Here is a 26,930-nt window from a genome sequence, read left to right as displayed (position 1 = left end):
TTTCCTGAAAGGGAAACTGTTTCCAGAGTCCAATGGACAAATAAAATGCAGAGCTCCTTAAATAAAATAAAATCAAAAATGGTTCTTAATTGATTAAAAAAATACACAAACAAGCATTTAACAAATTACTTGGACTGTGGAATAAACCGAAAAGCAAACCGAACCAGTCCAGGACCTGTGATCTGGGTTCACTGTGGTATAGTAATATAATATATAACGGTAAGAATATATAGTAGTAGTAGTAGTAGTAGTAGTAGGAGTAATATAATGGTAATATACCACAGTTTGAAATCAGTGATACCACTTAATATACCATTAATGATTCTCCTGAAAGCTCACTCGAATAAAATTGTCCTAAGGTCATGAGTGAATGTGTTTCAAACATACATATATACACCGTGATAACCACAACACTACCAAGAGAATTAATGTTGGAAAGAAATATGAATAATTATGTACAGTTCATCCTGTATTTAATGGTATGTGTGTCAGAAATCGAAATATTGCACTAGTACTAAAGAAGAACATTTAACCTTTTCGTATTCATACAGAGAAGAGTCGCTTAAAATAGTAAATGCTAAATGTTTTATCTTATATACAGGACCAGGTAGGGTAAAGAACAAGTTTTAAAGATGGGGCTTGTGGTTGGTTTTGTTAGTTTTGTGTTACCAATATGGACTCAACCACATCTACAGAGAGGCTGTATTCAAACCTGCCACAATTAGGTTTACAGATTCATCCATACTCCAGAAGGGCTTTTATTGAATTAAGGGCCCCATAATTAAGGGCCCATATACTTGTTTAATTTGAAATTTACTTTAAAACATCTCTGTTTTATATATATAATGAGTGTGTCTGTGTGTGTATATATACTGCTACAACAAAAGCCAACAGTCCAGAACTCCAAGTGAACATCTTTTCTAAATGACTGCACGTTACAAAATAAGACATTAATGTGACAGAGCTATATGCTTTTCCATGACGGCACACACAGTTTTCCAGTTTAGAGTTGTAGCAACTAACTTGGACAAATACAGAGTATGGCAACAAGACTCAGCCTGCCACTGGCCTAATGCCTTCTCAAAATGTTTAACCCATTTATCGTAGACATCAGTGAGACACTGAGGGTTCATCTTTGAAGTTCTCATTGCTGGATCCAATCCAAAAGCCACAAGAATCCGACGCATGTAGTGACGAGAAAAAAAACTGAAGGCGTAATCACACTGATACTAGTGATGTTCGACATTACCACACAAAGGTCATTCTAGACACTGTGAGGCACCACACCCAAACTCTTGGAAAGAAAGATTTTAAAGGCATATACATAGATGTGCTTACAGGAAAGATAAGAAAAGTGTAAATCGTGCTCACAGATTGTTTGTAATGCAGTTCTACTATGTGAATTATTTCCCTGTCAAACTTCCTATACAAAAACAAAACCTACAAAAACAAGTTAATCAGTTATTCTGATGCAGAAGGAATGCGCATGGAACAACAAACTTCTCGAGTAAAGTAGTAAGAAATGATAGGACTTTTAATCATTTACAGTTATTGCTGTTAGAAGTGTCCAACAGTAGCTTTCCATTATTCAAAGTCACCAATATGTGTTGTTGAAAGATGCCAATTATGTCTTGTTTTTCTGATTGATAATCCACAAGGCAGTGCTCATTTACATTCAATGACAAATATTCATTTACATTAACAGGGCAAAATAAAAATGTACTTAGTAATGAAATTCAAAATCACATTCTTAAATAGAACACATTTATATAATGCATATAGTTAAACAAAATCTATTCACACACTTCAAGGAAACGTTTAATGCATCCTTGTTTGACTTCTGTTACACCATAAATACACATTTTATGTAGCTTTGGATGGGTTGTTGGCATTTGTCCATATGTTGAAGTTTCCCCTACTCTTTGATGCATACAGCTTTGATTGAATGTAAATTGGTGGGTTTTCTGGCAGCCACAGTTTCCTCCACATCCACCCATAATATTTCAATGGGATTCAGGTCAGGTGATTGCTTTTGACTTGGCTGTGTGCTTGAATTGTTGTTTAGAAATGAAAGGCTAAGGGCAATGCCACTGCTACATATCATTTCAGTCATTAGTAGGCTATATCTTGGTACTTTGCTGCCTTTAAGTAGTCTTCAGTCATCCAATGTGCTAGAGAGTTAAAGCAGACTCGAACAGAGATGAAACCTATTTGTTGTAACATGAAGTTTGACTTTATTTATCGTGTTATGACTCTCCTATTCAGGTACATATGGACGTTTGTTTCTGCTTTGGAATCCATTCACAGTTTGTCTCCTCAGAATGTAATATGTTGTCTGTTTACTTGGTTGACTTCTTTATGGATTGTCTTGAGAAGATTATCCAAATCACCCTGCAGTTCCTTAGCCTTTAATTGGGGGTTTTAATCTAACAACTTGTGGTCCAAACAGTTGAGCAACAGAAAATATAATGAAAGAAAGATGCCATGACATTGCTTATTAAAACGATTGCAACAGTTTAAAATACGCTTTCAAGACTTAATTGACGTGATTGCCATTATCACATGGCTTCCTGAAACGGGCTCAAGGTGGTTTAAAATCTCGACTTCAGTCTGTGTTTTCATGATGTACTGTATGTGGGTGTTGAACATTAAAATGAGTAGATAGTTTGTTGAGAATAACAAGAGGCTGATGTGTTCAACCACAGCAGTGTCAATCCTTCCTGCCTGGGGCTGAAATGTTTGTTTGGTGCATTGCAAATTTCTCCATTCAGTTCATCAAGACCCACACACTGCTGCAGAGAGCTGATAAAATGAACACAACTGTCTGTTGGGCCACAGGAAATTTCCGGTGCAGGAAGAATTCCGGAGGAACTTCCTGCCAAAGGGTGCGTTGTGGGAAGTTTGGCTGTTCCTCCCTCTCGCCAGCTGCAGATTTTATAGAGGACCTTCACAGATGGTTGCAGTTCAAAGCTTCAGGGGAGTAACTGTGTAGTTCCATCGTCCAAAAGTCACTGGATACAGAGCTCTCATTTGCCGTGGAAATCATCAGATGGCAAGAAACTCATTTCTATGGGAGATAATTCTGTACCGTTTTTAATTGTTTGCATTGGGATTATTTTCTCGTTGTGTTTTTCTAACAGTTTTAACTGCCTGAAAGCATCCGTTACATTCATTTGCATGCATGCTGTAGCACACCTGTGTTAAAGTTCATGGCAGTTACATGCAGGGAAATGTGTGTTTTTGTGTGTGTGTTCAGTATTTCTCCCTTTTACCTGCATTTGTATAAATGTTTTCGATTATCCAACTGAAAATGTTTTTAGTGATATCTAGAGAATACATTTTTAAAAGTAAATGTACTGCCCACTCCCTCCCTCCCTCCCTCTCTCTCTCAATAATAATAATAAACAAATAGATTTCAGTGTAGCAGATTATACAGTTATCTATCCTGTTTATGTGAATTTTTAACAATGAATATACGATAGTTTAAACAACTATCCAGCTTTCCAGCTTCACAGCGTGGCTCTCCATGAAAGAGACACAGATTTAGTCTTTAGGATTGCTCTGATGTGGAGACAAACCTGTGAGAATCAGTTTTATTTACATTTTCACATTTCACATAGAATGCAGAAAGCAACCCAGGCAGGCAGTATTGTATAAAGCAGGGGTTCTCAAACTTTTTTGACCCAGGGACCCCTTTGCCGCCCAGATTTTGGCCGAGGACCCCCACCTACTAAAGTATTGCTGGGGGTGTTTGGGGCTGACGGCAACAACATACAAGAGCGCGGGGTTGACGGCTTTTTCGCCGCGGGGGAGGGGGGATTTTGCCGCGGACCCCTAAGCACTCCCTCATGGACCCCTAGTGGTCCGCGGACCCCAGTTTGGGAACCTCTGGTATAAAGTATAATATTGAATTGGGTCTATTTGTCCACAGTAACACCAGGATTTCAGGTTGTTTCATTTACTATTTAGATGGTTTATTTATTTTATGTTCTCGAAACATTTGAAGAGGAACTCGCTTCAAAATGATAGCTCTTTCCCCACAGGACATTTCCTGTCATGGACAATTTGTGGAAACTTCCTTTTAGAAACCATATGAGGGAAAGGTAATGGAAAAATTTCCTGCAAGCCAAGTGTGTTGCAGTGCTAGTGTCACGTGCTGTGTGTACTCTTTCACACAGTTCAAAAATAGCAACTGAGTTTGGGATGAAAACTTTGGAAAAAGTTACACTATTACTTTTTAAGGTGTTGGTAAGTAGCAACCTCTTATGCAGACCGGTGTATTTTGAAGTTAAAAAGACACGAGCAGTGTGTATGAATCGGAGCGTGTGGCAGCTTTATTAACTTTGGAAGTGTTGAAATCTGCTAGTGAACACCTAAAGGGTCATATTTCTATGAAGTCCACAGGGAGAAGAAAAAAGTACTCTTTTCAGTAATAGGGGTACCACACCGGCAGAACAGTTGAAGGATAGGAGCAATCTTTCAATTTGAAAGCAGAATAACTGGATTTAAAATTGATGCCCTGGTATCACCACCTATAGGACCTTAATGTAAGATGGGTAGTAAAACCAACATTGCAACCAGCATAAATATGCTCTAGATTAATTTTGGATTGATGGACAACAATGGACAGTGATACCAATAGTACACTTGTGTGACAGAATGCATAAAATAGGTGTAACTGCGATTTGCTAACAAGGGGGATACTATGAAGAAAAATATCTAGTGAAATGACCGCAAACCATGGCCTCAGTTGCATTTTCTTTTGAGAAGGTTTAAAAGATGTTCATATATTGGTCCTTTCTTAGTGGATGAAGAATGACAAATGTTTGATTATCATTAACAGCATGTGTATCTGAATGATACCATTCCATAAAAGCAGAACTTAAAGTTAAACCACTTTAGATAAGTGTGTGATTGTTATATTGGTGAATTTAGAAACGTGAGAAATATTAACCAAGTGGGAACAGAAGAGGAAATAATACATTCTTGGAACAGAACTGATATTGTGCAAGTCTTGAATGGGGAATACCATTCTGTGGATCTTGTCAGAAGTCATCACATGACAGTGAATGAGTCTACAATTCCATAAAGTTCAATTTTAGGTTAATGCTATACAAAAAAAAGTATTATGGAAGACACACTTTCAGAAAATTACATTTTTAAATCACTAAATCAGGTTAAATTCTCCATCTCTGCATTAATAAATTGACAATTATACCATTATTATCTTGCTCTGTCTATGTATTCTCAAGTGTTTTATGTGTAAGTGATTTATGTGTAAATGAGAAACCTAGATGGCAATGTATAGGCTACTTCTTAAATTCAGGAGCACTTTTTGTTTTGGATTGTTTTGGAATAAAATCCAAACTCAAATGAAAGTCAACAATTTGCTTTGTGAAATGTATCAATTTTGTTATTCATTAATTGCTCTTGTGATATAAATGTAAACCTGTACTGATGAGTGATGGCAGTAACCTCTGACCAGAGCAGAGTAAAATGCCAATCACATAATGTTCAGGCACCTACAGTTTATTAAGTAGTTATAAACATAATGCATGGATTTCTTCATAGAAAAAAGCAGGGTACTTTATGCTTTATGATGGTGTACAGTACAATTCAAAGCAGAACCAGCATAAAGCAATGATATTGATGCTCAACTAGGCCTTTAATTTGTGTTTTCTAATAGATTGTCATGATGGTAAACGGACAGTGATGATAAATCTAGTGACATGACATTTTTAGTATTCTGTGATACTAAGTAATTCACAGCCTATTGTTTCTCCTAAATCTGTTTTATCACTTAAACTAAATTTCTTAATTACGTAATTGAAATGTGTTACAGATAGGACAAAAAAAGTTAATTATTTTCTCATGGGTTTTATATCCGGATTCATGATCCAAATAAGATGCAAAATGTGGCATAAATACACAGTAATCTTACCATAAACAATGAACTTAAAAAATAAATATTAATATACAGTTTAATTTCTCATTTGGTGAAACAATATTAAGAATTCTTCACTATGCAAACACTGCTATATTTCCTATATTTTTCAAATATGCCTTGGAAGCTACAAACCTGATTTGTTTAATTAGAAAAAATGTGATTAAAAATTGCAAGAAATAAGTCCTTCATCAGTATAGTTGTGAGAGAATATTTGTTTTTATAAAACGATACTGCCATATCACTTTTACAATTATGCACTCATTTAATACATCTAAATATATTTTAATTGGCTTATGCAGGGGATGCAGACTTCTCAAAACAATAAAGGGAAATAATTTGTAGCTGTGCGCACCCTGGAGCCTGGAGAAGTGCTTGACAGTTTTCGGTACTTGTTACAAACTGCAAAATTAAAAGCAGAAATCTATACAGAACTATGAAGTGTGAAGATAATGTATTAGGAAATGTTTGTTCCAGCAAAAATAGGATCCTGAATATACAGCTGCTCAAATTCTGTTTCAGAATAATTATTGTACTGCATTTGTTATAATATAGATATACTGTAGCACACATAAATGCACATATTATTGTGATTGGAACTTCAAAATTGACACAATGCATGCTGCTGCTTTTGGCTTACATTGCCTTTTGATTTATTTGTTTGCAAAGGGATTGTATTCCGTTCTTTGGGTTACATTTTGGGTCCATCTTACCATGCATTTGTACTACTTTTTCTGTTAACTGAAGATGATATTAAAGCGCTAAGTAAATGTGAAGGAGTATACAGAAACTTTGTGTTAAAAGGTAATTAAGATTTAGTAGATCTAGTGAGAATATAGAAAGTCCATTGATGGAATGTCATCTCTTTCCCTGTTAATATTTGTACGTTAGTATTTAAGAAAGCAAATGATCCAACTTTAAAGGCATCAGTCTCCCATCACTAGCAGACTTTGTGGGTGCAGAAACCATTATGTGAATAACAGTAAAGCAACCCCATGCTCTCAAGTTCATCTTGGCACCAAAAGCTGTAGCCTGCAGTCCACTTCTCCATCTTCTTTGTTGAGGGTTTTTAACAGAAGGATGTGAGAGTGTGGTTACTTTCCACTTATATACAATTTAAATCTATTAATAGATCTTAGATATACAAAAGCAGGTGTTATACCAAGGTGTCCTCTTTTATGATTTGCACATTCCTATTCTGCAATTATTTTTTTTCCCGTTAAACTGACACCATAATAAAAAGCACAGTTTTCATGTATAAAGCTGTATATGTTCAATGTGCAGCAGCTCACTGTCTTCTGGTCTTACACGACCTGATTTGTGTCATTTCTTCCAAGCTTGTCGAAGTGTCAATTTAACTGTCCTAACAGAGCTCTTTGTAGAAGGATTAAGGCAGGAGTATTCTTGGAATCATTGAAGGAATATCGTGTTTTACAATTTTCTTTTTGGTTTTAATTGACTTGTTCTTCATATCAACTTTTCAAGTAACATTACAAAAAGACCAGTGTAGACATTCAGATCTCATTTTAAAACCCATCTTATGTTTAAAGACAACATATGGCTTTAAACACAAGTATATTTATGCCATTATGTTATTCTACAATGGAAATTCATTATATATATATATACACATACACATTACTGTGCAAAGGTTTTAGACAGGTGTTAAAAAATGCTATAAAGTAAGAATGCTTTCAAAAAGACATGTTAATAGATTTATATGTATCTGTTAACTAAATGCAAAGTCAGTGCAAAATCTACATCAAATCAATAATTGGTGTGACCACCCTTTGTCTTCAAAACAGTATCAATTCTTCTAGGTACACTCGCACACAGTTTTTGAAGGAACTCAGCAGTTGGGTTGGCCCAAACATCTTGGAGAACTAATCACAGTTCTTCTGTGGATTTAGGCAGCCTCAGTTGCTTCTCTCTCTTCATGTAATCCCAGACAGACGCGATGATGTTGAGATCAGGGCTCTGTGGGGGCCACACCATCACTTCCAGGACTCCTTGTTCTTCTTTATGCTGAAGATAGTTCTTAATGACTGTCGCTGTATGTTTGGGGTCGTTGTCATGCTGCAGAATAAATGTGTGGCCAATCAGATGCCTCCCTGATGGTATTGCATGATGGATAAGTATCTGCCTGTACTTCTCAGCAACAGACCATTAATTCTGACCAAATCCCCAACTCCATTTGCAGAAATGCAGCCCCAAACTTGCAAGGAACCTCCACCATGCTTCCCTGTTGCTGCAGACACTCATTCGTGTACCGCTCTCCAGCGCTTCGGTAAACAAACTGCCTTCTGCTACAGACAAATATTTCACATGTTGACTCATGAGTCCAGAGCACCTGCTGCCATTTTTCTGCACCCAGTTCCTGTGTTTTCGTGCATAGTTGAGTCACTTGGCCTTGTTGCCACGTCGGAGGTATGGCTTTTTGGCTGCAAGTCTTCCATGTCTGGTCAGAAGTGGCCTTCTTCTCCGGACAGTAGACGGGTGTACCAGGGTCCCACTGTTTTCTGCCAATTCTGAGCTGATGGCCCTGCTGGACATCTTCCGATTGCGAAGGGAAGTAACCATGATGTGTCTTTCATCTGCTGCAGTAAGTTTCCTTGGCCGACCACTGCGTCTACGGTCCCCAACGTAGCACGTTTCTTTGAGCTTCTTCAAAAGAGCTTGGACAGCACATCTGGAAACCCCTGTCTGCCTTGAAATGTCTGCCTGGGCGAGACCTTGCTGATGCAGTGACTACCTTGTGTCTTGTTGCTGTGCTCAGTCTTGCCATGGTGTATGACTTTTGTCAGTAAACTGTCTTCAGCAACCTCACCTTGTTAGCTGAGTTTGGCTGTTCCTCACCCAGTTGTATTCCTCCTACACAGCTGTTTCAGTTTCAGTTAATGATTGTGTTTCAACCTACATATTGAATTGATGATCATTAGCACCTGTTTGGTATAATTGTTTAATCATACACCTGACTATATGTCTATAAAATCCCTGACTTGCAAATGTACAAATGTGAATTGTGCAAATGTACCTAGAGGAATTGATGCTGTTTTGAAGGCAAAGGGTGGTCACACCAAATATGGATTTGATTTAGATTTTTCTTCTGTTCACTCACTTTGCATTTAGTTAATTGATACATTTAATCTATTAACATGTCTATTTTTGAAAGCATTCTTACTTTACAGCATTTTACAGAACACCTGCCTAAAACTTTTGCACAGCACTGTATATATATTGTGGTTTATGGTTGTGATTATGATTGTGTGTGTGTGTGTGTGTGTATATGTTGCACACCTGAACAATAACGGCGACTTTCAGGCATGCTTGGGTTTAAAAGGGGTTTATTTTCCTTTGCATATAAACACTCTGTCACGCACCTGAAATCACAAACACAGGAGTACATGTAAATCAGCACTCCTGTCGCACTGCAACCTCGGTCTACTCCTGATGACGCATACAGTGCACACCTTACCTATGACCTCTAAGCTGGCTAAACAATTCCGGAGTGACAATAACCATATTTTAATCTCTGAAATATATCTGCATTACAAAATGTTGTGAGTGTAGACTATATTTAAAATTACATAGTCTGGTCTTATTAAAGCATTAAGCAAAATAACAAAAAAATAATTAAGGGGGCATCATTATGAGGCGGGGTGTCAACTTTTATGCTCAACATTCTACCGGGGTCCCACATATATACTAAACATATATATAATAGTATCGGCAGCCACATTTTTATAGATCATTTGCTAAAACTAGAAATGCATTACATTGCTTAATATGAAACTGTCCTTTTAATAAATACCATTCAGTGAAATTCCTTGGCTGACAGGGGCTCTGTTTAATTTTCATTCTCCTGCTTTTCTGGCCTGTTTTGCAGTGCAATGATTCATGTAGGAACTTCTCTAAAAATGTCAGTGGTCTGGCAAACTGGTTGTGAATAATGTCCTCTCCATACCAAATAACTGTAATGTACCTTTCAACTCGCAGTAAAATAGAGCAGCTCTTATTTGCAAGTTTGATTAATTTATTGGACTCTGTTCATAACAAGCTTTAAATATCACTAACATTTCAACAATCCTATAATATTTGTGTTTTAATATGGTATTGTGTACCTTCTTGCAGTATAAAACTCAGTTTCAGGTTTATTCATATGTAGACAACTGTTTCTGAACTAAGCTGAACTTTGTGATTGGAGGACTAAGTATGATGTGTTTGATGCAACCAATCAGAAGTTTTGAACGAGTTCTGCCCATGAGGTCGTGAAATTTCCAAATGGCAATTCAACATTTTCTCCCTGCATTTCAACTGTACAATTAAATGGATATCAGAACTTGGTAAAGTATATGTCTGATGTGGAGCCATGCTAATATGGATAAGGTTAAATCTTTATACTGACAACTTTGTCCAAAACCCTGAAGGAAAATTGCGAAATGTGAAATTGAAATGACTCATCCTTCAGAGAGATACAATCGGTCTGCTTTAAAATGGTTGTTGTGGTAAAACACTCCAAAACACAATGCCTTATTGGGGCACAGAAGGGAGAAAACTGACCACAGTCTGAATAGAGCTTATTTAAAGTAAAGCAGTAGTTACATGTTTGTCTGACTAGGATCTAAAATTATTTTCAACCCTTTATCGTAGAAATGAAGAGCTGCCTATTTCACAAGTCATTAACGGGCAAAAGAATGGCATGCGATATCTGAATTAAATCTAACCTCGTCTTTCAAAGCTTGTGACATTGCTAGTGTACAAATTTAGCTTATTGAGTTTTTTACAATATAGAAACTGATAAGATCTTTTAAAAGCTTTAGAAATTGCTTTACAAATGCTTAGTTTTGCTATGCAGACTATATTTTGAGTGATGTACCAATCAAAATATATAATATCCACCCCTGATTTTGTGAATTTAATACCCTAAATCATAATTCTGACAATGACTTACATTTTGATACAGAAGTGCTGGGTATAGGCAGGCTATTTATACAATAAGCAGAGATGCATTATTTGAGTGCAGACTTCTGTGGGTAAACCAGCAGAACCTGGTACACTGCACCTTAAGCAACCTGATCCAGGGTAGTCTTTTTGGTTGACCTTTTTTGACTCAATGCTCACCTTCTCTGTTTTCACTTCAGGCCTGCAGCCAGTATACTGGAGCCGAGATGACGTGTCTCAGTGGCTGAAATGGGCAGAAAAGGAGTTTTCCCTGCACCCCATCAACAACAACACGTTTGAAATGAACGGAAAAGCACTTCTCCTGCTGACCAAAGAGGATTTCCGCTACAGATCTCCCCATTCCGGTGAGAGTGCCTTTTTCTGTCTGCATTAATCGTATGCGCGATGCTAATAGATATGAAAAGGGAACATGCATTGTTTCAGATCAAACGCACCGGCTGAACGAAAACCGCAAGGTAAGCTTTTTTTTTTTAGCCCACCTGTTCTGACAAGGTTTGGATTCAACCCAGTCCTTGGCTTCAGATCTACTTCCAATCCATTCACTTCAAAGGTCTGCTGGAGTATTCCCTTCATATTTCTGGGAATCTCCCCATGTTTTCTTCCAATTTCCTCTTTATTGCATTGTTCCTACCCTGAGGAGGACTAGTGATAGAGAGGAAATTATCTCTGAGTATGTTATAATCTTAGGAGTAAAGCGGTTATTGGGCAGAAGAGACCCCCATTAAATGTACAAGTACCAGCAGTATCTGAGCATTGCGTGCTCTTTAGAAGCTTTTTAGTGGATGAATCAAAAGCATGCACTTAAAATCAAATGTTTTGGAGCTGCCACAGCTGCAAAACCAAAGCTTCTAGAGATCGGTTCTGAGACCGTCTGCCCCTAGCATTTCTCATAAACAGTCAGTATTTCATTTTTGGATATCTTACAATCAAAGTTGAGTGAACTGATTTGAAAGTGATTTAAGATGTATTTTATATATATATATATATATATATATATTTTTTCCTCACTGGATTTGAGAATTTAAACTTCAGTACATGACATTTTGAAAATGATCCTCAGAATATTGTACAGATCCTATTTCTCTCATACTTCGTTTCAGTGAGCTAAGAGAAGGTATTTCAGGAGAGAAGCCTGTCAAATGCCAAGCTCATTAGAAAAGCAAAGGTGTATCATAAAAAATAACATAGCCAAAGACTTATTAAAGTTGAGTGTTTGGTAAAGGACAAGCAAGAACTACAAGTGTCATATGACATTCATTGTCTGAAAAATTTAGAAATTTCACTGGGGATGTCCGCTTCCTAAAATTGAAGTAAACAGAAGTTTCTTCACCTCCTTGATTGGCAGTGACTTTCCTTGAAGTGCTTATTTAATCAAAATACTACCATAATGTACAAATAGTAGTATTCAATTATTATTTTTTTTACCTGCAAGTTAAAATGTATATATTTTTCATTGGCAGTTGGTTAAATGTACCTTAAATCAGGGTTAACATTTCCCAAAATATAGGCAAGGATTATTTACTGATTATTTTACGGGCACTGAATACGATTATACCCTGTAGGTCCACTGAAGTGAAAACAAATGCTCTGGAGTTACATGTGGGGATGGATGGCACTGTGTTTTTTTTAGGACACCTGCTACTTTACTTTAATGCATTTCACTGAGTGGATCGCAAGGTTCGCTTACTCAATATCCAGGCATTCAACCTTTAAAAAGTCGAAGCAGATAATTAGCAGTCTTCGTTAAGGAGAGAAAAGCTGTGCTGTAATTTAGCCTGATGCTCATTTGTGCGTGTTTTCTGGTTGGCAGGGGATGTTCTGTACGAGCTTCTTCAGCACATTCTCAAGCAGAGGAAAGCCCACTCTTTCTACCCATCCATTTTCTTCCCAGGAAACTCCTTTCAGACGCAGCCAGAGAGTGCTCTTCAGCACCACAAGCTCGAAGGTAGGGGGTCCGGTGTCCTGACAGTAGAGTAATACACTTGATTCAATTATGTGTGAACTGGTTCGCATTCATTTAAGCCTTGCGATAATGTTCTCTTCTCTAAACCTTTAATGTTTTCACTTTGGTAAATGATACAGCGTGTGGCCTCTGATGTGGATGAGAGCCCAGTTCTCTCTCTGCTCTAAAGGTGATGCACTGATTTTATCAACAAAACGTAGAAGAAATCACTTTAGTGACGACAGAAAAAACTGTTTTAGTATTTAAGTTTGTATTTTTCTATGCATCTTACTCCTCAACCTTAGTTAAGTGCAATAGAAATTAATTTCCAGCCAAAGTTTCAAGATAAACTTACAGCCACTGTGACAAATATGCTGAATATCGGCCAATCTAAGCGGGAGATATATTTTTTTTAAACCACTGGGAGTTTCAGATTACTCCCATAGGTTTCATTGTGGCCAACTGCATTAACCATTGGTTGGTCCTTTAGAATAAAAGGTTGGATACCTGTGATTTAAGCCTAAATTGTCTTAACAATTTTTATTTTCACTCTTCTGTGTTAATTTTGTGTTTTTAAACTTTTTGATTAAAAAAATATATTTAATCAATTCACTATTTAGTATATAATAATAGTGTGGTTTAACAAGACCTGATCTAACAAACTTCTGTACCAGTTGGAGCTTTGTAATAACAAACTTGTCAACAGAATACTGCAACATTTATGAAGTCTGTTGTATAAATCAAGTGATACGGGGTGCCACTGGAGTTTTAAGACTTTAAATGTTTTTCTGTGATTCTAAGACACATGAAAGAGATTATGAATTGTATTGAAGGTCAAAATTGAATTCCAATATTGCTCAAGCATAGATTAAAGCATTCAAAGCAGTCATACACTAGGTTGGTGCATATTCTGTGCTATTGTGGCTTCTGTTACACCATACAAACTTCTTTTGTTCTGTTGGATGATTTTGTGGTGTCTGTCCTGAGAATTTCCTCCATTCTTTGATGCCGGCAACTTTGAGTGCATTCAAATTGATAGGTTTTCCTGGCAGCCTCTGCTTCCTTCCAGGCTTCCACCCCTAACTTTTCAATTGGATTTGAGTCAGAGCCATTGCAGCCCTTTGATCCTTTTTCTCTTCTCTTTAGAAATTCTCTTGCTGACTTGGCTGTGTACTTCAGACTGTTGTCGTGCTGAAATATGAAGCTATGTCCAATAAACCTATTGCCACTAGGTATCGTTTCAGTCAGAAGTAGGACTTGGTGTAATTCCATGACATTTAAAGGACACAGAAGGAAAAAAAAAATAGGATATAAAAATGCTTTATATTAAGAGTCCAAATCAGGCATTTTGTTTCTGTCAAAGCCTCGTCAACACAGTCAATTACAATGTGAATGAATCTCTAAATACTAGCCATCATCCCTGCTGCATTGATGATTGTGACATGGAGTCTGGCTCAAAATCTGGAAGTGATACAGAATCTGCACCAGAATTCCCATTCTGGATGCTAACGTGTGTATAGGATGCGCACATTGACTTTTGTATAATGAAAAGCAAATAGTGATAAACAAAATCGAACCAATCTTAAGCTGTGTATCATCAGATTGGATCATCTTCAAAAGCCAATAATCTGTTGCTGTAACTATGGATGGACTATGGACTATGAAGGCCAAGATGGCCTTTGATTTCATTGTTGGCATCTTCTTTTGGTCTTCATATGAACATTGGTTCCAGCTTTGGAAATAGCTCAGTGGAGAAGCAGCTCGCACGTGGTTCCAAACCTGTAGTCAAAAAGAACTGCTCTCGATAAGTAACAGATTACAATCGAGACACCTAGTTTGAAAAATATTGGTGCATCAGTAAAGAAACACAACTAAAAATAGCTGTTTGACTTCTTTAGACTAGGAAAAGGAAGACTGAATTGACAAAGAAAAGTGTGACTTTTTATTGTTCATATTTTAAAATGTTTCCTCCTGGCAAATGTTAGAGAAATGCATTTGCGGTTATTTTTGATTCGGTGCACATGAGGAAAAAACGATGCTTTAACAAAAGACACATTTCAGAATATAATTGTTGGTAAGAGCACTGAAAGAACAAAACACAATTGTGATTCTATATAAGTGTGCACCAATTGTGTGCTCTTCGTAGGAATTTTGTGATTAAGGATTTTGCTATGGCTTTGTTTGACTGTAGACTTTGAACTTCCTGCCCTGAAGCAGCTGTTCAAATTGCATTCTATACAGGAAGTTGGCAGGTGAACCAGGCAGAGGGCATGTCATATTAAAAGCTGACAATTCAACCTGTTCCACAAGGACATTCTAAAATTAACCCACATGGTGCTGAAGTATTTTATTCATCTTGGGGAACTTGTTTAAATAAGGAAGTAATTAAAAATGTGAGTATAGGCGTTTGAACTTCCTTGTACCTTTTCAGTTCAATAATGTCTTCACAAACAGGGGAAAAATAGTCAGTTGGGCTCTTTAATTGTCATCGATTTGAGAGAAACTATTATATACTTTAAGTTGTATCTGGTCTAATAAACAAAGTCAGAGTAAAAAAGAACAATATTAATATTTGAGTGTGTGTATACCTGAGGGGCATATTTATTTTCGGTGTCTGCCTGGAGATCTAATGGCATCATGGTAGGCCAAGCATGTGAGATTATGTACAACAGGATCTTGCTGAAAACCTATGTAGTTTAAGTTCTTGACTATTTCCTGATTTATTATTTGTAAGATAAGATGCCAGGGGCAGCAGTGTATTATTATGTGAATGAATGCAGCATACTTAAATGAGTGTGTGCCACAGAAAATCACAATAGTTAGGCCTTGGAAAATATGAGGCAAACTTCTGACTTTATCCAGGTATGGGAGGGTAATATGATGAGTAGATTGTGGCTAATGCCTTGGATATAGTATTACATCTGTGTAGAAAGGAAACGGAAGATACTCAAGGTCTCTGTTACGGTCTTGAGAATTGTTTCAGATTTCTTCCTGCATTTACTAATGCTTTTAATCATATTTTGGTCAGTATTGAAATAGAAATTGTGGTTCTGAGAAAAGAGGGCGATCTAGTTGCACCCAACCAGAAGTGAACCTGTATGAATGCAGAAAGGATCATGTCAAACTGAAATGAAATCAGTCTGAACTCCTCACATGGTGTGGAAAAAAGGTCATGTGTGCCACCTTGTGGTTAAACAAAGCCTTGCAAAACTTTGACATGCAAATACTGAAAGAACCTGAAGTTACTTCTGAAGTTTAGGTTTCTAAAGCTTAAATATGGAATAAGGTCAAAATAAAGAATAATGAATAAAAACCCACCTTTTGCAAGTAATCCTGATGTTTTCGGTTATTCTATACATAGGAACAGACTTCTTACGACTTCTCGGGGTCTGTCATATTTTCACTGATGAAAACAGGTCTTTGAACATAAACGGAGATTGTCCTTCATATCAGTTAGATTAAGTAATCGGATAATTGCTGTATAATCCTTTCTAATCATTGTTGTGTAAATGTGAAAAGCCATACAAAAACACACACCATATACTTTCAATGTTCATGTGCATTGCCATGTAACATATTTCAAGTTTAAAAAGTGTCCTTTTAATAGAAATTGATTATTTAATTGAGAAACGATCACAGTTGAACAATGCTAATTATTGCTTTAATGATTTTCTCTCTAGAAACGGTACGGCGAACTCCACGAGGTACGGAGAGCGTTCACAACCACCCCCCCACCATTGAGCTCCGGCATCGCCCCCGCACCCCTCGGCTGAACAGCCAGGACCAGTCGCCCAATTCCCGGAGGTCCCCTCTCAGTAACGCCCCCCGACACCTCTCCCCCGAGGACAGGCTGCCTCCCGCCCCGCACCTGCACGAGAACAACCACGGCTCGGCCATGGAGGAGCCCTACCACCTGTCTGTGTCGCCGGAGGAGAACAACAGCCACTGCCCCACCCCCTCGGAGGGACAGCGCTCGGGCAGCCCCTACCAAGACAACCCCCGCGTGATCCAGCTCATGCCCAGCACCATCATGCACCCCCTCATCATCAACCCCAGGCAGACGTCAGACTTCAAGCACTCACGGGCCTCGGAGAACGGCAGGGAGGGCAAGTCCATCCACCTGGCTCACCGGGAAGACCTCCTCTACAGGAACCATATCATGATGCCAGTTTCACCTCCGGAGGAACAGGCATTGCCCATTGGCAGGATAGCTGGTAAGAATGAATAACAAAGAAAGTGGTGGTGCCACCCTCTGGAGCTTGAATACGCTAATGTTTGTGCTGCAGCTCTCACAGATGGAGCCACAGTCATGCCTCACAGCCCTAATAAAGCCACTGCAGCTTAGAGTCTCTCTCCCCTCTCTCTCCCTCTCTCCTCTCTCCTCTGCAGCTTAGTCTCTCTCTCCTCTCTCTGTGTACCCATAACAAGTAGCACCTAATGAATGCGGTTTTCAGCAAACATCACTCACTACTATTACTGTTTTCCCTAATAAAAAAGTGTGCTTGATTAATGCAACAATACAATAAAAAAACTATGTTGTTGTTTTTGTTTTATCTCGGCAGATTGCAGGTTGCTGTGGGATTATGTTTATCAGCTCCTCTCTGACAGCCGGTACGAGAACTACATTCGTTGGGAAGATAAGGAAACTAAAGTTTTTCGAATAGTGGATCCCAATGGTCTTGCTCGACTTTGGGGAAATCATAAGGTAAATAACCTGGCTATGTAGTTAATGGGAGTATTTCATAGGGATGTTTTTTTTCCCCCCATATTCTCTACTAAATACATTTTTTGTTGTTAGCTTCTCCCTGGGGAAAAGGGATCTCTGAAATAAATATGCAAGTTCTTACTGCAGTAGTCTTGGAATAGCACATGATTTGTGATATTTGCCTTTTCTGTGTTGGAATTCAGAACAGGACCAATATGACCTATGAGAAGATGTCAAGAGCACTGCGGCACTATTATAAACTGAACATCATCCGGAAGGAGCCGGGACAACGACTTCTGTTCAGGTAAAATATCCCGGGCATATAAATGTATTTGCTTTGTTGGTTCTGACAAAAGTACATACGTTTTGATCATTTAACAGGTACATGGAAATTGAAATGTCATGTTTTGTACTTTACCTGAATTTCAGCCAAATCCACGTCAAAGGGTTTTGTCTATATGTTGGATGTCCTTTGAGTTATATCCAAACTAATATGGATTATTTAAAAAAAGCTATTTTGGCAGATTCTTGTCGTCAATAATGAAAGAGTTAAATACCAAGTTTTGTAGAAGTTGACACCATTTTGGCTTTGATTGTAGCGATGCTGGTGGGCTAAAAAGACCTTTCTCTAAAAATATCTTTCTCTCTGTTTCAGGTTCATGAAAACCCCGGACGAAATCATGAGTGGACAGACTGACAGGCTGGAACATCTCGAGTCAGATCTAGATGAGCAAATGTATGTCAAGGAAGAGTGCTAAGGTCTTTCAGTTATTTGAGAAGACAATTTAAGAACCTGGTTTCTGGTGGACATAATAAAAATAAACAATCCTGATCTCGAAGACCAGGATCTGTGGAAAGCACAAGAGTTTTATATTGTTCAACTGCAACTGAGAACTGAAACGTGTATTGAAACTTAGCCTCAAACTGAAGAACCTGCGACATCTACTGATAGTTTTGACACTTGCTAAAGAAGTAATGGGAAATGTCAGTGATTCATCCTGCTAAATGGAAACTTTTATCCTGCTGTGCCATTTAAGCCGCAATTAAGCACAGTCAGTATAAATCAATCAACTCGAAATGTTGGTGTTGGGATTTTTAAGATGCCTTATGGGTGGTGTTAATTGCATTCTGTGCAAAACTAAAGGGATACAATATGGGGATTTTTTTAAAGATGTAGAATAAAAGTTTTTTTTTTTTTAGGTGCAATATTGACAAAGTTGAATCTTTTGAAAGTTTTGCTTTTAATTTCCATTCCTTTTGTAAATGAATCTTTCCTTTTCATATTAATGACAATCTGCAAACGTTAAAATAAAAACTCGTACGGAAGGGGTGTTCTTTGTTATTAAAAATAAAGAAGTACAAGATCATCTTTAAACTAATTCATGTTTGTTTTCCATGAGGATTAATGCTCTATTTACATTAATTATTCCCAACATCTCTCAATCTTACCTGTTCCCACATCTCACTGTGATTGAGCCATTTAATTGCTTTTTGTATTTTTTAATGACTCCCAAATGACTGCAGAATCCTTTTGAAGAGAACCTGGAAATTGGTACTTAGAACCACTAAGACTATCCTATATCCATTAAACAGCTTACTAACTCCACACCCAATCTGAAGGGAGCTTTCCCCTGTATGTTTTTTTGTTTTATTACAAAAAAAAAAATGCTTTAATTTTTCGTGAAGCTGCTTGGGTTGTAGGCAGCTGTTAAGACACGTCTTGCTACTGCAGCTCTGCATTTATTCTGCAGCATATGTGAAGGTAAATCAGTATGATAGATTAATACTAAGTGTCAAACTTTTGATGCTTCTCTCCTACCTTTTTGAGTCAAACCTCCCAAAGTCAAATAATGACATTTCTGTATATATCACACCCTTCATCTAGATAATTGTTATAGAGCCATAAAAAGAGGTAAAGGAAAGTGAATTAGGATATCCAATAAGTTGGAAAAATCCAATTGGGTTTCCCACTGTTTGACATTCTTCAGACCAAGCCATTTTGCAATAGTGTATAAATCCTGTGCGTAGTGGAACATCATTATCCGATCACATGCAATAGCTTCCAATGCCAACTCTGAGTGAGATATTTTTACTTCATGTCCCTGTATTCAACAGAGCCATCATGATTTTGACTCCGAAGAGACCCAGGTATGGTTTACACTATATTCATTTGAGCTGCAAACTAGCATTCCTATGTGTTGTCTTTATGGGTATCTGATCGCAGAGACTTCATTGAATTTCAGATTAAAATACTGTGGAAAGTGTCCAAAGACAAACGTGATGTACAAGTTCAGAGAGAATGTTTGAAACATGCAAGTGAGAGTTGCTGCTACATTGATCATATTTATAAAATGGAGACCTCTTGTGGTTATTATGAGGATTGCACTCATCTCAACCTCTCTGGATTGTAATGTAAATCATACACATATGTGACCCTCCACCACAAAACCAGGAATAAGTCTCAATCAGCCAGATTTTAGATTCTCACCTTTCTAAATTCTGTTTATGTAAGTCATCAATCATCCCCAAGATGCTTGCACTTGCTTTGATCTACAGCTTCTCTTTTCCATCAAACACCTGCAAAGTGATTTAATCTCCCTTTCACTGCAATCAGATGATAGAAGGCAATGGACCAGGTACTCTTAGTGTTTACAGTGTGTTGTCCTGGAAAGCACATCTTGTTGGTTGGGTTGTTTTAGAAAATGGAAAACCAGCTTCACTGAGGAGATTTACTATCAATGACTCCTTCCATTCACTAGAAGATTTATGGGACCACACGCTGATGAGATAATTACTCTAACAGGTGCGTTGCGCTGTATCACCCGATTGTAGACTAAAGAGTGTGCTTTTAATGGAAGGCAATTATGATTTGTCATCAGATCCCAAAGATTTAATTGAGAAACAGACATGGATTAACAATGTTAATTGCAGCTTTAAAAGCCAGCAGGGATGTCTAAAGTAAGTGTAGAGAGTAGGCTGCCCTTTTCAAAGAGGTTTTTAACTTGTTCTGTGACATTAAGGGGTGAGTTATGCCTGTTTTGTTGTGAAAAAGTCACCCATATAGGTTTCATAAAATTAATATTAACATGCACATTTGTGTATAATACACTCCTAAGTATAGTGCTACTTTAAGTGTAAATAAATGTTTTAATGCTCAATAATTACTAGGATCATCTCATAAAACAATCTATGTGGGAAAAGATGAAACCTGCCAAAAACAATAACAATACAAACTTTGCAGAAGACGCATATATTGTACTTCAAACGTGGTTTAAAAATAACATGGTTACATTACCTCCCTCTGTATATATTCATCAAAGATGCCAAAGTGCTGCTAGTGCTCCTCATTTGTTGAAGCAAGCTGTGCAGGTGACACCTGTATCTGAATGTGTTTATCCCCTGCTGCAATTCAGATCAGTCAAAGATGGGCCTTGCACGTCACTTACACATGCCATTATTTTGAATAATACAGCTACATTATGCACTAAAATCAATTTAGCCATTTTAGGAATACATTTTGGCCCAGGTTAGGGTTAGAATCCCCTGTTAACTTAACAGTTTGTTAAGGTTAGGGTTGCTTTTGTGTTAATTATTTAAATGAGGTGTACAGCAGTATTTGCCTGAACAGTTTTGTATCTGCTAGGGTTGGGGTTTAGGTGTTAAAAAGGGGCAAGTAAGCTACTGAAGTAATATAGCTGCTTATAGTTAGGGCTGATTTTCTCCAGACTTGAGTAAACCGGGTGTAGATTTGTATGGGCCTAGCTGCCATGCAGTATCACAGTAAATACAAAAATAATCTGTTAATTAGTTTAGCTGAATTACTTATCCAAGTATGAAGTGAATATTTTGATGTTGAATGAAAGCAGGTAACCTTTGTTTGCAATACATTTAAGGTCTATGTAAATATGACACTGAAGTATTTTGTAGCAGATCAATCTTTTTTTCCTTCTGTCAGTAATTTTATTACTGGTTATTATTTCTTTTCCTCCTGTATTACAACATTCTGTGGCCCACCAGTCCATGCCTGGTCCTGAGTTGGAAACACAAGTGTGACTGACTGTTTACTCTGCTTTTAACTTAACTGGCTTCAAATGAAGAATGAAATTCCCTGTGCACTTAACACTTGCAAGGCTAGGTGGTCAAAGACAGTGTTATGCAAACTACTGTACCTGCATAACTTGTGTATGGGTTATAAGCTTTTTTTTTCCTTCAACATAGCACAACCAGCTCAATCTGGGGTCACAAATAAACCACAACGGACTGCAGAACATGTGAGATGTAACTGGCATGCTCTCATATTTTGTCCGTTTCAGATGAAATCATGATCCCTACACGCAGGCAATCCCTCAGTAATGCTCATGGTGGCGACATTGTACAGCTCTTGACTATTCCTTCTCCGGTTCCCAACGGATCCATTTCACACTCTTTGTAATGTAGACACTGGTATAATGTTAAGTGGGATGATAAGAAGGCAACATTGGTTTATAATCCCGTCTTTAAAATGTGATTACTGTAAAACCTGGCACTAGGCTTAAACAAAGTACAAGTCCACCGGGTGCTTATGAAGTCTGTAGTCAATTTTTTAAATAAATAATGTTATCATCCATGACATTAAAAAAGAGTAATGTTATTAGATTTGAGATTATATACAGATAATTGTTTTAGCTGAAGCGTTTTGAGCAAGGGGCTGCTACCAATTGAGCTGGTGCTACAGGCCTATTCATTCAACCCTTGACTTTTTCTGTGAATTATCCAAAACTGGATGCAACATCTGGCCTGGATAAAGTTCCTCTATGGTGTGGTGGTTCACAAATATTTTAGTTGTTCCATTCACATGTGCTTACACTTTATAATATCCTACTACTGCTGGATCATCTCTATATGATGAAGAACATACATATATATATAAGTATGTATATTATATAGTACACACACACACACATATACACACACTTTTTTTTTTCTTTTCTGGAAATCTGTCGCAACTATTCACACGATCCACAATATTATTAATTCAAACCACGCTCTCAGTAAGCCTAGTGGTTTGTCTTTATGATACTCCTGACACAAAGACCAGCAGAAGGTCTAGCTGCGGTATAGCTGTGCAATATTATCTATTAATTGGACAGCAGTGCACATAAACACTGCGCTGCCAGAGGCGGGAAGCTGCAATCATAAGTTTGTGCATGAGAAGTGCAAGGCTTAGTCTCCAGTGCAACACCGGAGTGCAAGGACCCCCTTCACCGACTGCACAGGATTTGGACCCCATCGATCCTGATATCTATTGATAAATGTCACTTTCACATGCCACCTGACACTGTTTTGTGAGAGCCTGCATTTTTCGCGTCCCCCCCCCCCCCTTTTATATATATTTTTTTCTGTTTTTCATTCCTCATCCATCTGGAGCTACAGCACACTGGTCCACTTGCATGTACCTGGGACGAAGGTAGTGCAAAGACAAAGCGGGGAAGCGCAGATACAATGAGCTAGATCCTCCCTGCAGGGATCCCTCTTGGCCAGGTAGGACGCACAGCATCAGTACTGCGAGGCACCGGAGCGGCTGGGATAGTTTCCTTTGCATCGGGAACTCCTCTAGCTTCTAAGCCTGGATACAGATCTGTGGATTGAACTGCAAAAACTGCCTTAGTTTGGGGGGGCTTTGCAACATCTGGATTCTGCCGAGCTTGCCTCTGTCTGGGAAGACTGGGAAACCCGCATGGGCTCGGAGCATGCAAAGGGATTAAGGATGGTCTTTCTGTAACCCCACGGAGGTTGAGAGGTGTATTGAGGGAGCGGGGCAGCAGGTATGTGATCTCTAAGTGATTGATGTTTGGGGGGGGCATAGGGGTTTGCTGTTTATTGCCATGCTGTTATATTGTGTCATTCTCCCAGGATGGGGGGAAAGAGGGAGCGCAGTTAACTCCACTCCAACGTGTGGAAGTGTTTCAGGTGCACAGACAGCACGTCTCTTTCACCGGCTAATGTAGCTAACTGTGGTGCATGTATGACCAGGAGACACGGCAGACTGCAAGTTGTAGAAGCATGCTGTACAATATATATATATATATATATATATATTCAGGATTTACTTATCCCTGGGCCTGAACTGTTTAAATTTGAGACTCCGAAATCAATTGTACTTTTTACTGCACTGGACTCTCAATTATATGTAGCACCAGATCAATGCCATGTGTCCAGCGTCCTGTCCCCCTTTTAATCCGCCTTCATGTGTCTATTATTATAGAAACAAACAGATGACTGGCGTGCTATTGATTTTGTCCGAAATGTAAAGCAATTAAATGACAATGCATGTCGGCACAAGTTTAAAGCTATGGCACTGAAGTCTAATCCGGACTGCCTCTCTGTCGGTGTTTGTATTGGGTGTTGCATTATCTTTATCCCAAGTATTTGTGCATGTTACACATGCACGCTCTTACTATGTTACATATTTGAAGTAGTTAAGGTGGATGAGCCATATCTTCAAGTTTAGATTTAGATTTAGGGGGTCTAAAGAAAGGAAATGCTAGTATTGGGGATGTCAGGCTGGAGTCTGCAGTGTGAATCTGTTACAATCTTACAGTTGTTGTAATGTTATCTCAAAGAACCAGATCAGCAGCTCCGAAACGCCTGATAACAACAGCAGCAACAACAATACAAATAATAACAGTATGATGCTGATTGATAGCAATTAAACCACAACCCAGTATACCTATTCAAGTATTTATTATTATTATTATTATTATTATTATTATTATTATTATTATTATTTTATCCAGCTGTTGTTTTAATAAACAGCTCACCTTCAGTGAATCTGGGGGCAAATATATGAAGCTGCCCATCTGCGACAATAACGGAGATATAATAATAAGATATAATTTCTTTCCTGGCTAAAGCACATATCATCCAACTTGACAGCAGCAAGGATGTTTCCATGCGCAGACGGGGAAGAGAGGGGAGTAACTAATGAATCTGCCCTGTGTTTCTCATATGTAAAATTGCACTGTGCATGCAAATGCAGATTTCCACGTTTACTCCAAGACTTCAGCAGAATAATAAAAGTAAACCTTTGCACTTGTGGAAGGAGGTATAATTCAAACACTGAAAATATTACCAAGTGAAAATAGACACACGATTTGACTAATATATATTTTTAGAAAATAAGCCTGATATATATTAAGTGTTAGTGTGTATGTTAAATACTGTTATTTAAGCTCCATGCAGGGATAGCATTTAAACATATACACATCCGGATTTGACATGCGTGACTAATCGTAATTGGGTACTTAGCGTTAGAAAAACTAAGTAGACCGTGTTAAACGGTGAGTGGTGCATATTCCTCAAATAATTTTAAACAATATTGGAAAATGTTCATAACACTTAACTAGCTGCATATGTATATATTTAGATTAGATTGATAGGTAGATATTATTTGTGTATTTGAAACATGTAAGAAGCTGGATCTATCAATGCCAGTTGTATGAAAAACAACAAATACATAAACATTAGGTATACAGGTAATACAGATATACAAATATATGTAAAGCCATACTTTATGTTACCCCAGGTGATCAATACAACAGCAAATATTCTTCAGTTTTTCAGTCTGCTGTGAGATACATTTTTTTTTGTTTTAATTGCTTATTTCTATACATTTTATATGAATCTTTTATATCAAAAAACAATCTGTGGAAATATAGCAGGACAAAAGAGGAATACTTTGAAGGCTGTTTTGTAGATGAAAACTGAGAAATACTTATCCACAATTTATTGAGAATTAACCAAGTAGCAAGAACATACAATTGCACAAACATATATATATATATATATATATATATATACATATAAACAACACTTTCCATTTAGAAAACTATTAAACTATAGTAATGGATTGCAAACAAACAAAACAAGACTTATCTGTAAGGGGATTATATCTCCTTTGTTAGGTCTTTAAAGTTAACAGGGTTACGTGCCAATGCTTGATTTTTCACTGGACAATTGCAGTATATATGCAATTGAAATATAATATGTTCTGTGCAAAGTTTACATTGTATCCAAATGTTCTAATATTTCATGCAATCATTTACACAAAGTCTTAATATAACAAGGCTCAGCATTTAGAAAAACATTGTTTGCTTTTTAATAAATAAATATGCTTATTAAAAACAACCAATTAAAGCTATGTTGTGGTAAACCATAGATCATTTCTATTGGGAACATTTGTAAATAGAAGAAAATTATTTGTTTCTTAAGTTTCCTTTTGATGTTTGGACTTACAGATGAGAACTTTAATTTTATCTCTTTAATTTTAAAGTTTGCTTTAAAGTTTGAAAAATGGCAGTAACCACAACCAAGATAATATATTAAATTATTTTGTAAATATGTTTTTTTCTCTTATAATGAATACATGCATTTTAAACATATTTGAATGAAAAATATGATATAAGTAGTATTGTACTGTTCTTATTGTGAAGAGAGAAAATGTTGATAAACAGTAGCAAGCAAGATTGAATCAGGAGATCAAAGAATGATAAAATGCTCTTTACTCCTTTTGTTGCCTAGTTGCTTGTTTGTTTTATTATGGAAGTGCAGTGTTTTGGAGGAGAGAGACTTATAGCTTAAGGTTCTTTCATATTGAATGGAAATGGTGGCAGCAAAACAACATGATTCTGGAATTAACACCACACACTGCCAAAGCAATTTATCCAGGAATGGTGTGAAGTAAATGTCAGGTTTTGACATATGGGTACTATGGTGATCCAGCATTATGTCCATAGTGCGTACGATAAGTGCACAGACAGAAACCAAATATACACTTGTGATCACAATGATGAAATCACCTGAAAATATGATTGCTATCCTATTGAAAATTAATTGTTTAATGAACATGTTTATTGTCCATATAAACTGAAACTATAACAGTAAAAATATGTTTCTGAGGATGCACATCAGCTCCTGGATTATTATGAGATTTGTAGCAGAGAGTTTAACTGAGTTGATTAACAATTGGATTAACAGTTAGGGAAACCCAGAATGATCTTACATCAAGAATTTATTATCTTCTTTCTCTCTTGCATGGCATTAAGGTTTCCAGGTATCCCTGTAGTGTTAATCATATGTTTGTATTTAATTCACAGTACTGCTCCAAGCAGCCACATTGTACAGTTAATTGCATGTTCTCCTATGTCTGCTTGTCGTTAACTGGTTATAATCTATTTCTTTAGATCATTCTCAAGTTCATAACGTTTTTGAAGGTCAACTAATGCATGGTCTGAAAAGAAAAACACACATTTTTACAATGCCATTCGTTTAATGTATCCAAAACCTTCCTCGTTGAAAAATAGATTCTGTGGTTTCTAGACCACCTTGGTAATTCATGA

At 37.4% G+C, this 26,930-nt stretch overlaps 2 protein-coding genes across 6 annotated transcripts in view; both read left to right on the top strand.

The window, feature by feature from the left end:
- The window catches only part of etv6 (ETS variant transcription factor 6), a 38,317-nt gene extending 19,385 nt beyond the window's left edge, over nt 1–18,932 (top strand). For all 5 annotated transcript variants that reach the window (XM_066723851.1, XM_066723850.1, XM_066723853.1 and 2 more), the window contains 6 exons: nt 11,086–11,250; nt 12,717–12,851; nt 16,529–17,062; nt 17,411–17,553; nt 17,757–17,857; nt 18,209–18,932. In XM_066723851.1, the coding sequence (XP_066579948.1) occupies nt 11,086–11,250; nt 12,717–12,851; nt 16,529–17,062; nt 17,411–17,553; nt 17,757–17,857; nt 18,209–18,311 (1,181 nt within the window). In that variant the 3' untranslated portion in view covers nt 18,312–18,932. The remainder of the gene's footprint in view (nt 1–11,085; nt 11,251–12,716; nt 12,852–16,528; nt 17,063–17,410; nt 17,554–17,756; nt 17,858–18,208) is intronic.
- Nucleotides 18,933–22,593: 3,661 nt separating this feature from the next.
- Nucleotides 22,594–26,930, top strand: part of LOC136771512 (chemokine-like protein TAFA-2) — an 81,182-nt gene continuing 76,845 nt past the window's right edge. Inside the window, exon 1 of the mRNA XM_066723855.1 lies at nt 22,594–23,357. The gene's annotated coding sequence lies outside the window, so the exon portion shown is untranslated. The remainder of the gene's footprint in view (nt 23,358–26,930) is intronic.

The sequence above is a fragment of the Amia ocellicauda genome, chromosome 15 (genome assembly GCF_036373705.1).
Source record: "Amia ocellicauda isolate fAmiCal2 chromosome 15, fAmiCal2.hap1, whole genome shotgun sequence".
NCBI lineage: Eukaryota > Metazoa > Chordata > Actinopteri > Amiiformes > Amiidae > Amia > Amia ocellicauda.
Note: the sequence above shows the minus strand (reverse complement) of the source record. Positions and strands in the feature narration are given on the sequence as shown.